Source organism: Mauremys mutica, chromosome 11 (genome assembly GCF_020497125.1).
Source record: "Mauremys mutica isolate MM-2020 ecotype Southern chromosome 11, ASM2049712v1, whole genome shotgun sequence".
Lineage (NCBI taxonomy): Eukaryota > Metazoa > Chordata > Testudines > Geoemydidae > Mauremys > Mauremys mutica.
The window spans coordinates 61208350-61225151 of record NC_059082.1 but is presented as its reverse complement, the minus strand read 5'-3'; the positions used below and the strand labels follow the sequence as shown (position 1 = coordinate 61225151).

The following is a 16802-nucleotide window of genomic DNA, read 5'->3' as shown; positions in this document are numbered from 1 at the left end:
AAAAGAAAGCGAGAAAGGCATATATTAGTCCCCCTGGCACCCTTTTGCAGGTCATTTTTAAGGAGCTTCCCTCAGAAAACAGAATTCACTGTAGCTTAAGTCTGTTTTCAGTATTTCCAGTGTTAAAATGCCCATTTCTTAATTGCCAGCTTTTCCCCACAGGTCCCATTTCATTAGGTAAGAAAACCTCCTTGGATGCAGAAAGATTACTTTATTTGAAGGTGACAAGTCTTGCTTCCTCTTTTTTACTACACCTGTTTTTAAAGCACATTAGCTTTATGGTGTCATTTCTCCCTTATCACAGAATCCACTAAATCCAAATCCAAAACTAACATTGCTAGGAATCAAATATGCCAGTGAATTTTTAATTTTAGCCTATGAGGAGTTAATTTGAGCCAAAAATGTCTAGTTGTAGGAGTTTTCAATTATGTTCCCCAATGTACCACTTCAGAGAAAAAACAGCTGAATCTACTTATCCTAGTTAGATAATTCATTTTTAAAAAGACTTCAGTACATAACTGAATTAAACTTGTGTCTACAGGAATACAAAAGAGTTGTTCCTAAACAAATTTTGCTATACTTGACAAATCAACATTGAATTCTCACTAGTGATGTATGATTAACAGTACATTTGCTGTTTGTGAACCATTAAGAAAAAACACCACTGGAAAGAAGTGAAATATTTCATGTTTGAAGGGATTGGTATTTCTTCTTGACTTTAGCTGAACAGAGTGTTTGGCTGCTGTCAGATCTAAAGGGGAACAGTCATTTATTTAAAAAAGAGCTCTTCACAGATTCTTCTTGTGTCCTCTGGTGATGTGACACTGTGGCCTACTGTTCGGGAGTCTGTGTAGATTTCATAATCATTTCCACCCTGTGGACAAGACAGACAAGTAAGTCAGCTGTCTGCTTCGTAGTATACAAGTATGCCTGCTTACATACATTAAGGAAATTGTGTGTGTTGTGAAAAGGGTGTATGTCAATGGTTTTCAAACTCAAAGGGAGCAACAGTCCACTAAAAAGGTTGCTGGAGAGCCAGCTCGTGCAGCACATAAACCACACACAGGTTAGGCTTAACCAGCATTTGAATTGTTGTTCACTGCGATAGTAACTTAACACATTTGTAACTTGAGGTACTCACCAAACAGTGTATAAAAGAGAAAAATACTAAACAACTGGAACAGTATGCTAAAAGCTGATTTATACACAAATGACTAGACGGTGTACTAAAGTCAATCTGTCACTTACTGGTCAATATGCTCAGAGTAGCTTTTGATTATTTTCTTAGAAAAATCTCTCCAGTGTACCATTTAACAAATTCAGTGTCCTTCAAAGATGGGAATAATTAAAGATATACTAAAGTCACTTTTAAAAAGCTTGAGCTAAATAGTACAAACCTTTAGGCCAGGTCTAACACTGCAGAGTTTTGTTGGTCAGATGTGTGCTAACAGGCCCGCAAAATCCCCCTGTATATGCTGCCATAAAAACAGTAAACATACGCTGTGTCTACACAAGGGAGATTGGCCCTTCAGATTTTACTGGCCCAATTGGACACTCACAAGTAACTTACTTATACTGCAAATAGGAAGCTTGTCTATAAAACATTTACTGTACAGTTGATAAGAGTGACAAATCATGACTGAGTTTTGCATGTTATTTCCAACTTGTGCTAATAAACTTTTATCCCATCCCACATCTTGTAATTTCCCTATCACATTTTACAGAAAAACTATTTTAGATTTTTTGTTTTAATAAAAGGTGCTTTTTTTTATTTATCGGGCTGCCTTACTATTGTGATTGTACCGATCTCACAGCTAGAAATAGATAAATGCTATTCTTTAAAGCCTCTTTATTTCAACATCTCGATTTATAAAAAAACCCACCCTCTTCAGCCCTAGAAAGATGCTTAATACCTTCTGATGGAGGGGATGTGAAAAGGCTGGTGGGCAGGGTCCTCCCCCACAATTTGATGTTGGGAGGGAGATGTATCAGGTATCTGCCAGCTACACAACACAGCTGTGCAAGGGGACAGGGGCCTTACTCCTTCATATTCCCTTGTGCGTGACCACAACAGATTTTAGTGGCTGAGGGGTGAAAACATTATCAAGTGGTTTTAAAAATCTAACCATGTGGATGCCCCTTCAATTTGATCTGTAAAAGATGGGTTGGAAACAGAGGCAGAGGTTACATTAGTATTTCCCACATATGATTTTTCAGCAGTTGCTGCAAGTCCTTGTTTTCCTAGTGTGAACTGTCTATGTGGACCCTGCTGGTGTGCACTAGGGAGCTTTTAGTGCACGTTAGCAGGGGCCACTGGTGTGCAGTGATGCACCTTATAGACAAGCTAGGTAACTGCAGCTAGCTTGTTCTGTGTACTCTGATTTAAAATCACTCCAACAGCACACCTGTACAGTTCAGTAACACTATACTGGAAGAGAGTGTTTCACACACAAAGTTCTTGTGGTTTTGAGTCAGCACAGCACAAGCAGTGCTGCTGAGTTAGTCTAATCCAGTGGTTCTCAAACTTTTTGTACTGGTGACCCCTTTCAGACAGCAAGCCTCCGAGTGTGACCTCCACGCCCCTTATTAATTAGGGTGTAAAGCAGGAGCCCAGGCAGAAGAACTCGCTTTCAGTGTGTAACATGCCAGAGGCCCTTTGAGCTAGAGAATTTTTATTATTTTACACTGAATGGGCTAGAGCTCATGTCTAGTACAACTTTTATAAAGGTAGGGGAAAGAGATTTTATTCTGTCAAACAGCTAAACAGAAAGTGGCTTAAACATTTTTGAGGAAGAAAATGCAGGGAGGTAAAAAAGTTCAGCAATGTGAGGAGGTGCCAATCCCACAAATGGGAGTATGCAGAGGCAACACTCTTGAACAGCATCAATTTGCAGTAAGTAACCCCTCTCTCATAGTAATACTAGAGAGAAAGACATCATTCTTATTTCCAGCTTGAGGACAAAGCCTTCTCTCCTTTGCTCTGCTTGGGTAGAAGTTAACTGTCTCAAATAATACAGTGAAACAGTTTTTATGGACACTTACACCTAGATGTAATAAAGTCTTCAGCTGACTCTTATGAACTTCAAAATGGAATTCTGTTCCTTCGCCGCCGTTCTGTCCAGCAAAGAGTCTGATCTGAAACTTAATCAACGGATTCTAACTGGATAATTTACAAGATTTTCTAATCCTTTTGCTCATGTGCGCAGAAATAACTCTGGTGAGTTAAGAATTGCTACAGAGGAAGCTCACAGTAGTAGATTAAAAAAAAAGCCACAAAACTTCAGAGAATATTCATCAGTATATTTTAAAATAGAGTCTAATTTGGGCAAACATCATTGATTTGCCCCAAGAAAAGAATAGTTTTAAAAGCTCTCTTTGCTAGAAGAAAACACCAGATACAAGATTTTTCCTTTTAAATTTTCTGGACTGAAATTTATTAACCCGATTTAGTAGTTTCTACACCCTGCATTTTCATCCTCAAAACAAAAAATATGTAAGACGATTTCTGTTTAGCCATGGCAGAAAAATTTTGCAAAAACCCAGAAGTAAATTGAAATCTTTCCATACTGTGATTTCGAGGTTAGGTGACATTTCATATTATAGCCCAAGAGGCATGCAGATGCAAGCACCTTAGAAACATTTTACTTCTGAACTGATTATGAACTGCAATAGTTTTAAAGAAAATGTATCAAAAAATCTGATTAGGAATATTTTCAAGAAATATTTTGAAAGGGCATTCTGAAAATACACAAATGTTATGAAAATACGTCAATAGTAAATGCTGGAGCTGTGTTCATATCACTAAATGTCATTACTTAGACCAGAGGAAAATCTGTTTTCAAATGGAAGATTTAATATGTTTTAATTTAAACTGAAATGTTAATAAGAGTGTTTTTAGGTCAAACACTTTCATGGTATTAAAATATGTTCTTGTATACTTAAGAACAAAGATTTTCCAGTATAGTTATTCAACTGTCAAGATAAATTGTCAGTGTAGCTGGTTATGCCTTGTACATGTGTGTCAATTACAAACCCATGTCAAAAACACAATGGAAACAAATCATTTAGTCTAGAGAAGGCTTCAGAATAGGTCACCAAGTTCTCACCTATAGAATTCACCACAGTATGTCATAGCCCTGAATACAGAGTACTGGTGTTGATCATTAACATTTACCTCTGTTACTAAGATGCCCCTCTACTCTACTCAGTATTGTTATGAGCTGGATGAAACTTTATTATGGGTTTGTGTTAAAATCCCATTGATAGCTGTGAACTCACCCTTCAGTTACCATAACTGTAAGCATAATCCCCCACCCAAGAATAAAAGCAGACATTTTAGCAGAGCACTGGTTTTGGTGGGGGTATTGGGGGAGGGAGAGATCACACAACATGAGAACAGAGAGGGGGCAAGAAAGCCAAGCAGCAGACTAAGCACAGTCTGACGCTGGAATGAGCCGCACAGCGAGCTTTTGGGTCTGGTTTTCACAAAAAAAATGCTTGGGGGCTATAAACTAAGCAACTGCTCCTCTTATTCTTCTGCACTCAGAAAGTCAGGAATTGATACATTCCTTGTAAATAAACAAGATGGCATCAAAGAAGAGACCAGACTATCAATTTCTACTTACAACCGGAACATCCCAGGGGCCCTGAGGACTAGCTGCTCTGGTCGAAAAGGGGCAACAGTATCATTTCGATCACCTCAGTGAGGAATGATGAGGTTCAATCAAGTTACTCCCAGTTTACTGACATGTGAAATCAGAATCAGGCCTAGATGTTTGACTATAGGATGGCAGTAGTAAAATTCTTCTCTCATCATGTCTGGTAGATGCCTTGTATTCCTTTCAGAAGAGGGAAAACTGCTCACACTCTAGAGGCAACTTGCTTGCTGTGACTGCCTAATATTACATAAGGCATGTTAAGGGAGGTAAATATGTTTGACGAAAGATTAAAGCCATAGCATGAATTCAGTCTCTAATGTAATTGATTAAAAAGTCCTGTTTATGGAGCTTTCAGTTTGGGAAAGGGATTCTAAATGCATATGCAGAAATAGTGCAGTACTCACTGGCATGGTCTTATCTCCAAAGAAATAGACAGTCTTGTATCCATCGTTGCAGGCAATTCCTAAGCAGTATGTCTTATCCCAGCCATTTGGGAATACATCAAAGCTTATCTGCCCCCCTAAGTAAAAGGTAGACAAGAGGCAAGTGTTAAGGGGCGGGGGGAAGGAACTCTACTTTTATGAAGGGAGAATGACGGTGGCTGAACTCCACTGAAGCAGATTCTGATAGAGGAAACTGAACAAGTCCAAAACAAAAACTACAATGAAATGGAGTTAAGGCTGAGAGAACACATCAAGACTTTAGTGTAAAACACATTACAGGGATGTTACAATTGTTACCAACCCAAGTGTTCTACACTCAGGATATTCAGATGTTTACATTTAAAAGAAATCCAAACATCTTTAGCACACCCAACCCAACAAAACTCTGGCCTGGAGCAACAGGATGCAAGACCACAGGATTTTGATTAAGGCATGTTAGTGTTTGTGGTCCCACATTAAACTGATTTTTAAAGGTTTAGATTTCTTCCTGTCCACGGTATCATGCATCTACTAGGACCAAACTTCAATTCAGACATCTCTCAAAAAATTTAAAAATAAATATTTAAAGTTCAAAGTGCCCACTTCTGAGTGAATGCAGATCATGCCACACCCTTGTTCTACACAGCAGAAAGGGTGTCAGGCTTGGCAGATTCAGACATTGAAGGAAAAGGTAAGTGAAGCCTTTACTCCATTGGTCCCCTTTTTTCCAAGCCTGTTGAAGCTTCTCAGACTTGCTGCAGCATTTCAGTTTAGACACTATCTATGCCGACAGAAGGGATTCTCCGATCAGCATAGGTAATCCACCTTTCCAAGAGGTAGTAGCTAAGATGATGGAAGAATTCTGTGTAATGCTGTCTACACAGGGACTTGGCTAGGCTTAACTACATCGCTCAGAGGTGTGGATTTTTCACACCCTGACTGATGTAGTTAAATCAACCTAATTTTCTAGTGTAGACCAGTCCCCAGTGGGAATCAAGCTCTACAAGAGAGTCTGAATGTGGGCTAGGGGTGTGTCAGCTACTCTCCCTGACACCAACTTTGCAACCAACTCAGCAGAAAATGAGTGTAAATTAAGTTTTTTTGTATTAATGAGGACTGTCAGGTTATCACTTTATGCTTTGAACCAATTCATTCTGAATGGAGCCAATGCCAGAAGCCCCATCACCTCTACAAAAACAATGACCATTTTCAAGGACACCATATATCAGGGACTGTATGATGCTGAGTATAAATGTTTATGCTTGAGAACTTATAGATATACAATTAAACTCATCCACTGAGATAATCCCTCAGCATTGGAAGGAACCTACACGACTCAGTGAATACCATCTTCTGGAAAGATGCTCTCAAACACAAGTAAGATTTTCAGGTAAGAATTCCAATCACTGAGAAACAAATCCATTTGAATAGCCTGTGTGGAGTGCACAAGATCTGCTCTTACTCCTTTTCTCTATGGAATATACAACATTGTGGGTGAGTTCCCGGTTCTTTGAGTATGACTGTGTTTACACTGTCAGATTTCATAAGAGTTTTGAAATAGGCAAAAAGGAGGAAGTCAATCTTTTTAAAGGCTTGTCTACACGGGCACTTTACAGCGCTGCAACTTTCTCGCTCAGGGGGGGTGAAAAAACACCCCCCTGAGCGCAGCAAGTTTCAGTGCTGTAAAGAGCCAATGTAAGCAGTGCACCAGTGCTGGAAACTGTGCTCCCAGTGCTGGTAGCTACGCCTCTCATGGAGGTGGTTTTTTTAGAGTTCTGGGAGACCTCTCTCCCAGCGTTCTGCCACGACTACACAAGCCATGTTAAAATGCTGCCGCGGCAGCGCTTTTAAATTGCCAGTGTAGACTAGTCCTAAGATAGTGGTCTTATAAAGCAAAGCTTTTCACTCTATTACGGTGAACTTTGAGTTGCTACTTTTATTCTAAACCTATATGTTTCCAAGTGACTTTTAATAATGTCAAGCTTAACACTGGCCTGAAATTTGACCCAAGGTCTCAAACAGGAGGATTTCTTGATATTTTAAAACCGTTTTGCCCAGTTTAAGTGGATTCAGCATAGAGGATTGTTCATGGCAAGCCCTGTTTGAAACTCATTTTGCCCCAAATGTTTAACACTGCCAGAGGGACAGACAACCATTTGTTCTTTCTACTGTAAATGAAAGAGAAAGGGGAGAATTTGCCCAGAGATTTTCAGTAGGAAAAATTAGGAAAGAGAAGTCTAGAAAGACACATTCCTACTGTACAGAATCACTGTGCATCTTGTGTCTTCTGTTGAATTTCCTTTGTCTCACCGCCCCCCCCCCCCAACACAACCACTGGAATTAAAAGTCAAGGGCTAGTAATGGAGGCAGTGTTAATGCAGTAAGGATTTGTAATGTACGTGGTGGGCAGAAGAAGTATCTCTCATTTGTAAAAATGTATTACACATTTCTGAGTAATCAAGCAAAATCAACTGTATGAGAGACATCAGAAGATAATGAACTAATGAAAAGAGATGCAGTTTTCCTTTTGTTGTGGTGTCTTCTACCACAAAGTACCTAATGAAAAAGACTTCATGTACAAAATGGCAGCAGCCACCCCCACCCTGACAACTGAATCATACAGCGGGAGCCGGCAAGAGGGTATGATTTTTTTAAATGAAATTTTTTTTTAAAAAAATGTGATACCTATAGAAAATGTGAGGCCTTTTCCTGCAAATTCTCTTTGTAAATCAGCTACAAATTTCTCTCTTATATGTTCCCTCTGTTAAAAACAAAAACAAAAGACGCATCAGTCAAGTGATTTCTATTTAGCAATCAGTATCAGAAAAGGCAATATTAAGCAGGGAACTGTGGTTCTAGCTAGCCACTCCCAAGTCCACAAATGCAATGGTGCAATACTAGTATTATAGTGCTAAATTCTGCTCAGCATACACCTGTGTAGTCTGGAGTATCTCCATGGGGCTACTTTGACATTAAACAAGTGTACAGTAAATGCGAACAGAATTTGACCTATACCATGTTATTTTTCACTTCCATCTGAGGATCTCAATGTATTCTACATACTAATGAACTACAAATTAATTAATTATGTATTATACCCTTGCTGAAAAGCTCAATTTCATAGATGGGGAAACTGAGGCATTGTGCGGTTAAGAACAAATTTTCAAAAGTGGTCTCTAATTTTGGGTGCCTTACACTTTTGGGCCTGAGACACACTGAAAATCAAACCCTAGTTGTCTAAAAGTTAGGCATCCAGTAACTGAGGTACTCTAAGTTAGAGACACTGTTTGAAATCTTGGGTCTTGGTGACATGCCCATGGTCACAAAAGAAGTCTGAGACAATATAGGAAACAGAGCCCAGATTTCTCAATTCCCAGTCTTATGCGTTTAGGCACAAAACTATCGATGCCCTGGTAAACATAACTGCATTTTAAAGAAGGCTAATGCTGCGTAGTTTAACCTCAAGTTTAGGTTTTGTTTAAAAAGTATTAGGGAAGGTAATAAAAATTTTTTACTTTCATTAATTTTCAAAGAACATAAAAGCTACTATAGTGATTGGTAGTATAAAAAACCCAAGATACACCGACAGATGAGAGTTTTTTGGAAGGACCTGGTGCAGGGTGAGAAGGAAGGGAGATTTATAGTGTTGGAAACGCCTCTCAACAGCATTGTGCTAGAGCACCAGAAAGACAAAGTGAAATCAGTTAATCTGTTTTTTACATTTCCTGCAGTTTGAACAATGAAACTCAATCAACAGCAGGGAGAAAGGTGTTAAACACAAGAAGGGGAGTTTTCGAAAATATAATTTGACCATGACAGTGTCCTTTAGAACAGTGAGGAATAAGAGACGTAAAACATTTTAAAAATTGACTCACTTTATCAAGTTCATAGAACTCAATTCGCTCTTCCTGGCTGCAGCTTCTCCCAACAGGGGAGACATTCAGCATCCCATTTCGGAACTCAATAAAAGTACCCCTGAAAAAAAGAGTCAACTGTCACTGCTGAAAAGGGACACAAGTCCACATATATCTGAAAGACAGAAACAGTTATGATCAGACTGTTGAAGTTTAATCTCAAGAACTTTTGCTCTATTACTGAGATCTCCAAAAATGGCATTATGGGATGAAAAATATTAGTTTAAAGGAATTGTGTTTGTCCATTACATTAGTGATAGCTGAGGAAAACACGTAAGTTTGCATTTCAAATTGCAAAAGTAATTACCCAAGTAGAAATTTGCTTAGGACGTCAGCATAAACATGATTACTACATATCCTGCACATTGTTGATAAAAACAGTTATAAGTGCTCAAGACCTTGTGGGTCAGACGCTCAGCCCCATTCCTCTTCCTTTGTGTAAGCAGCCAGAAACCCAGCAGGATTTGATTCCCCTGGCGTGGAGGAATCTTTCCTTGGTGCAAAGCCCCTTTAGCCATCTCTGCACTACCCATGCTGATCTCTGGTACAGAAGACACACTCAGTGAAAAAGAATGCATGGCGGAAGCACCCCTTCACTCTAGCAATCGCTCCTTGGGCTGCTGGATCAGCTCTCCTGAGGCTGTGGCTGGACAGAACTGAAAGCAACCTTAGGACAGTTCTTAGCCAGCCCCAATATTGGGGTGCTGCAACAGTAGCTTAAGCCTGTCTTTCACACTCCTTGTCCTAACTGTATGGAGCAAAGGGTCTAGCTCAGTATCTCCAGCAGCTGCATTCCCAAGTACGGTGCAGGGCAACTGGTCTCCAATTTTAGAAGAAAACTTGCAAACTTATAATTTATGGAAGAAATAATGCCTTTGAATTCCAACTGCATCAAGAAAATTCCTTTCACACCGACTTTAATCCCCCTCCGGGAAATGAAAATAGGAGGTATCCCAAACAGCACCCAATGTTCTGTCTGTCTAGATTTGTATAGAACAATTTGTTCTATGGGGAGTAAGTAATTCCCTGTTCCCTGGCAAGCAACTTTGAACAATCTTTTCTTTTGATCCTTCTTCACCTGCTCCAATAGCAGAACTTGTCTTCCTATGGATGGGATTGCTGGAACAATAATATATATCTATCTCAATTATACAGTGTGCCCTCAAACACAACCATCCAGCTCTAAGTGGACTGGACACAGTCTTCCTTATTGATGCTCAACATCCCAAAAGTGGGAATATCCTCTCCCCAACGACATGCATGCGCATATACTTACCTTTTCTTCGGCAGTTTAATCTTTGCAATGTAACTCAGACAATAGTTGATTAGATCTTGGAGCAGGTCCTCACCCATGTGACTCTGAATGCTCTAAACATACAAAAAGACATATCAGCTATAGGTCCAGAATTTAAGGTTCTGAAAGCAGCTAATTAACAACACAGATTTTGGATATTCATGTATAGCAGATCCCAGAAAAACATGCCTCAGATAAGTGATTCTCCGTTAGTATGTGTGCAGCACTGGTATGGCAGGCTCCTATTCTCTACCTTAATTACATACTGCTGTGCTGGGCAACTGATCACCTCTCCTTATAACATGCTCCTCCAAGCCCCTACTTCAAACTGTGGGTTAGAAAATGCAGGATTGAGTGGAAAGGGACAGACAGTGGCGAGTACAGTGTGGGATACCACTGCCTTAGATATCAGTCTGTCCCCTAAACTATTTTATTTTCCATTCTGCAATAGCTAGATTGAGACACTTAAGATTATCACAATATTAGATTTAATCAACAGTATTTTCTCATCCACTTACAGTATTTCTTGCAACTTATAAAATACACTAATCAATCAAGAGTTCACTCTATGAGCTACATCCTAAGCAGCAGCCAGGGTACACTCCACTCATTTGGAGGGTGGTGAGGGAAAGAAGATGAAAGCCACCTTTCCAGCTTCCCAAATCTGAGGCCTGTCAGGGATCAAATATAATTTAGAGTAGCCTCAAGGTTGCTCTAAATGAGGCCCAATTGCCATGGAAATTCTATGAGCTGGGGATCACTAGAGGGTTCCAGCTATGATCCCTATGCCAGAGGCTAGGAGAGATGTCACTCAAGAATTTCCCATGCTGAAAAAATTCTCATCTAACCAAATCTACCAGGTTTTGAGCAGCACCAAACAGGAGGTCTGAGGCAAGGATCTGGCCCCATACCTCGTGTTAGTCTACAAAGAGCAAAATGAACAGTCAATTATACAAATAAAAGACAACATATAAAATAACAATTTCAGACTTTATTAAAAAATGATCACTAAAACTGTATACATACCTGCTTGCACAAAAATTTCCCATCTTTGTATGCTACAAGACCATTTTCTGGAAAGACGTAGTCAAATTTTTCAACCACTAAAATACAAACAAAAAAATGCTGCAGCTTATACTTTAATTTGTCATTCCTCATACTTTATAGTATGCAAACCCTTTCAGGTCAAAATACAGTAGTTTTTAGAATATTAAGCCCAAAAGCTACACACTTGTAATGTCCAGCGAGAAACTCCAAGGACCTAATCCTGCACTCCTCTGTATTTGTTCCTCCTTCTGAAGTCACCAGAAGTCTAATATCATGTGAAGAGCTTGTAGTTAAGTTACATACATTTAGCGTTACGGATCTGACTCCATCCTTAACACATTTCTTTGCGCTTTATTACTGTAAATGGTCCTGGATCCAGTAAGTATTGCAAAGCCTTGGAACAACAATCTGGATTTAAATTGATAAAAGGACGAAGGAAAGTTTACCTATTTGAGTGTGATTTTTTAATGCAACTCTGCCTTAAGATATGTGTGTGTGTGTGTGTTTAAATTGAATTATAGGAGTATTGAGTCTCCTCTGAAATATGTAAGTAGTATTAGAAGATGAAAATATATGGTTACAAAATGGTAAATCCAAGCAGCTTGTTCTGCACCACTATATTTCAATAGGAAAATGTACAGTACTATTTATTTCACTACAAGCTGTGTGATACCGCTGCTGAAATTCAGCATTTGGATTCAAATGAATTTGGCAGGAATAGGTTGAAAAACACTATCAGATCTTTTCTTGAAACAGAATATTCTGTTCCACAACTGCTGTGAAATCACATCCTTATCTGAACATTTGCAGTAATTGTAATACTGCTGGCGATTATTTCAGGGTATCAGGATCTTGCTAGTGTAGGATAGGATGACTTCCTGGAGGCCCCTTCCAGGCCACGTGAAACAACGATTAGATAAAATGTTCGTGGTATGTAATAGGCTTGCATACTTGTGAATTATGGAAGGCTATTAACATTGATCTTCCACATTAAAAATATTATATAGAATTAAAAAGGAAAAGAACCAGATTTTCTTTTCAGAGCCACCATCTAATAAAACCAGCTCCTGCATGGAGGAACGCATTAGATAATTCAACAACCTATGTAATGAGATATACACAACTCCAATTTATAAAGATGTTAAAATATATATGTTACTACAATGCTAGTGTGGAGTCAGTAATTCATTCTGAGTAGCAAGCCCTTAAGAAGAAATTTCAAGATCTTTAAGATATAAAATAATTCTACCCAAAAGCATAGGTACTAGATAGGACTTTTAATCTAGCTGGTAGCTGTCCACATAGGGTATAAAATCCAGCAATTGTCATATGCTAACCTGGGCAGGTTCTGAGTGGGACAGTAAATAACTAACATTTCATGAAACTGGTGTGATAATAAATATAGAGAAACTGATACTCAGAACAAGGAATAAGGAAGCTTGCATTTAATGAGCAACTGTTCCAGGAGAAAGGGTTTGTATTTACGCATCAGGACTTTTTCATAAACCATTCATTTCAACTTGGATTGCATCATCCTCTTTTCTTACCATCGTCTCCCAGCTGCTCTTGAACTTTGTCAAAGTCTGAACCACCTACAACTCCAACTCTCACCTTCTTCCGCAGCTTCTGCAGAAAATCTGCCATTTCTGCTGTGATTTTCTAGATTAAAAGAGTTTACAATTTTTAGGTAGTCTAGGTACTTTTAGCATGAGTTATCAGTTGACCGTAAATACAACAGTGCAGTGGGAGAAAGGTCACTGGGAACTAAACTGCGTAGGGCTTTAACAAACAATATGAAAGCTTTTTAAAAATGCCTATGAGAAAATCTTCTCTTAAGGTAAAAATGTCTTAAATAACAAGGAAGCCACTATAGCATTTGGCTCACTGATGTGGCATGTTCCCTATTGCTAAAGAGTCAAAAAACTGCACTGGCTTCTGAGGTGTCTTCTAGGGCAGCCTCCACATAGACTGAACTAATCCCCCTCGTGCCCCCAGTTTGAAAGTCAGAGGCATCAGTAAGCGTGGCACAACATCCATATCAGAATAAATGGCTTACAATCATCACACTGAACTCATAGGTTAAAAAATGGCGCTTATGGGCAATACTGCTTCCTGAAACCAAGAAAAATTGAGAATCCAGGAGCTCCCTCCCCTAAACTGCAAGCCAACAACATACTATACACCCTCAACTCTCTCAAGATGGAACTGTAGGCATTTCCTCCAAATTACTGGCATTATCTCCATTTGTAATTCACTGAGCTTCAGTCAGCTCACTCTCATTCCAGTCAGCCAGCTATTATTTATTGGGACAAAGTTACTCCTAAAAACAGAATAAAAGACTGTAAATAATATTAAGGTACGCCACCATCTTAAATCTAATGAATTAAAAAAAAAAGTTAAATTAGTTTCAGGCCAGACAACTGCCCACGAGCATCCTTGCCAAATTTTTGTGGCTTTATAACAACTTTTTTTTTTTTTTAAGATGTCTCTTCTGTTACTGTGTGAAACGCTCATGCAAAACAAAGGAAACAACAAAACTGGCTATATGCCAAGTACTGTCAAAGGTACAAAGTAAATAAACCGAAAAACAGTTGAAAATGTCATCTGCGTTTTTGATTATAGTTACACTGACTATACAAAATATTCAAAAGTAATATGATTTTTATTTTGAAGCTAGTTACAAAAAAAATCTCAGTTTGATATAAACCCAGTGCATATGACTATATAATTATTCATTTCCTAAACCTCGCATGCAGCTTGTTACTTTTAAATCAATAGAAAATAAATATTCCAGCCATCTGGAAAAAAAAACATGAACTGCACTTTTATTTATTTGTCTGAATCTCAAAGTGAGATCTATTAATGTCTGTTCAACAAAATCCATCCCCCAGTGGAATAAAATTAGTGCTAGCAGAAGGGTTTTGGAATAATTAAGGAAAGACGCTCCTGTGACAGTTAAACATTGGAGCTGACAACACAACATGCTTCTTAAAGCAGAATCCCAATAATCAGGACATTATAAAAAAAGTTATAATCCAGAAATTATATTTTCTTCCCTGCCCACACACTGAACTCATCCCATGTGGCAGCAATGGATACTTTAAGATTGCTTTATATAACACCTCTTCTGCCACTCCGACCCTCAGTGTACTGGTTCCTATCCTTTCAGGACTACTGTTCCAGTTTATCAGACAAAGGCCTCACGTGAACTAGTCAAACAGTCTCCCATTTAGCAGTGTGCACCATACTATCATGTGGCACTTGTTTTAATCCAATCTCAAAAGTCACCTAAACTATTACCAAAAAATGACTGCAATCAGAATGGACAGGGCTCAGCATTAAAAACAGCAACACAGAGTACTTGTCACAAAGCCCTAAGTTTCCGGGTGGCTTTTTCAGAGTTTGCACATGGGACAGAACTGGCACTCAGGATGTCACAGCAACAAAAGATTTTTGTAGTGTAGTATGTATTTTCTAAATGGACAACCAACCTAATTCTCAATTACTGGGGGACAATCCCCACTCACTGATATATTTTGCTTTCCACAACCAAATCTCTGTACAACTTTTCATGAGTGATGTACCCGAGTATTTGAATTCTAATATCTAAACTGTATTGTTCAATCTATTCACCTAAATTTGGGTTACTGTGGATTAAATACTCTATGTACCATATGACTTTTGAAAAATAACTTTGTATATGTGGCTAATCTAAGCACTACACCTAGATGTACAGCTTCTCTTTTCCCAACCTATTATGTAATTTTTTTAACATTAGCCTTAATACAAATTTTAAATCTATCACAAGTGCAGCTTGTGTGAATATCTTAAGCTAAAACCTATTTTTGCTGAAGGATACAGATTTGGGTCAACCAAAAATTAATGCAAAGACATGACAAATTTGCAGAACAGTTTCATACCAAAATTTTTTTTTTTAAAGTTTTGATTTTTTTTGTACTTGAAATGAGTTTTGTTCTGAAGTTTACTTCAGTTTTAGAGCTTTTTAAAATAAAACAGAATGAAATAAAACAGAATTAGTCTGACCCAAACTAATTTTTTTTTAACATTTTGGTTAACTGAAAAGTTCAAAAAATGTTCATCTTATGTTAACCTGAAACTATTTTCCGCTCCAATTTTTCAGCATGGCCAGGTGAGTTGAGGGAGCAGGGAAATCAGTTATTTGCACAGCTCTAATCATAAGTCACGATCACATGGTGTTGACAAGCCATAATACTAAAATGCAGCGTTACCATCTTCCATCAACATAACAAACACAGCATGAAATGAACATGCGTGTAATACAGGGTCCCCCTACTGGTGTAAAAGTGATGCAGGGAATGTTAGTACAGGAGGGCAATTGTAGGTGTCAGATCTTTGGTGGGACTGGAAATGTCTATTTTTTAGGTCTTTGATAGCAGGGCTTTGGGGGTGGAGCCCGGAGCTGGAACTGCGGGTTTTTGCCTGGAGCTGGAGCGGAGCCGGGAGCACAGCTCCAAAGCCCTGTTTGATAGTGTAAGTCTCAGGGTTTGTCAATTGCATATCTTGGGAGTCAGAACTGACTGGTCCGAGACCATATCACCGATAACCCCGCCCAAACCACATCCCTCACCCCAATAACCCACCCTATAACCTCCCCAGGCTCCCAGTCCAGCCAGAGACTCCCCTAATAATCACCTGCCCAGGTCCTTCTGCCCTGCAACACCAGACTCATCCCTATACTCCATAACCTCCCATATGTCCCCCATGTAACCCCACAGCCCACCCCAACCCAACAACCTCCCCCACCCCCATATCAGCCCACCCCAACCCAACAACCTCCCCCACCCCCATATCAGCCCACCCCAACCCAACAGCCTCCCCCACCCCCATATCAGCCCACCCCTATATCCCCCACAGCCCACCCCAACCCAACAGCCTCCCCCGCCCCCATATCAGCCCACCCCTATATCCCCCACAGTCCACCCCAACCCAACAACCTCCCCCACCCCCATATCAGCCCAGCCCTATATCCCCCACAGCCCACCCCAACCCAACAGCCTCCCCCGCCCCCATATCAGCCCACCCCTATATCCCCCACAGTCCACCCCAACCCAACAGCCTCCCCCGCCCCCATATCAGCCCAGCCCTATATCCCCCACAGCCCACCCCATATCAGCCCACCCCATATCAGCCCACCCCATCCCAACAGCCTCCCCCGCCCCCATAACCTCCCACACGTGCCTCCCTGTGACCCCCACCCCCCTCCAGGCCCGAAGCCCCAGGAGCGCCCCCGCCGGCTCACCTGCCTGGGGGCGGTCAGGGTCCCGTCCACATCGAAGAGGCACAGGACGCTGCCGCCCGGCGCCGCCATGCTGCGGATGAATGAGGTGGCTCAGTCTGGCCAGCCGGGCGCTGCGCTCGCTTCCGGCTCTGCGCGACCCCGCCGCGGGGGATGCCGGGAACCCAAACGGCTCCCGCGAAAGGCGCC

The 16802-nt window shown here is 40.1% G+C and overlaps 1 protein-coding gene across 1 annotated transcript; it reads right to left on the bottom strand.

Moving 5' to 3' along the window:
- Positions 1 to 387: 387 nt before the first annotated feature.
- Positions 388 to 16801, bottom strand: PMM2 (phosphomannomutase 2). The gene is made up of 8 exons (XM_044980575.1): positions 16617 to 16801; positions 12883 to 12994; positions 11315 to 11391; positions 10271 to 10362; positions 8956 to 9055; positions 7766 to 7841; positions 5063 to 5178; positions 388 to 874 (listed from the first exon to the last, which is right to left on the bottom strand). Exons 1-8 carry the CDS (start codon positions 16683 to 16685, stop codon positions 770 to 772), a joined length of 747 nt encoding a protein of 248 aa, XP_044836510.1. The 5' UTR covers positions 16686 to 16801; the 3' UTR covers positions 388 to 769.
- Between the last annotated feature and the right edge of the window lies 1 nt (position 16802).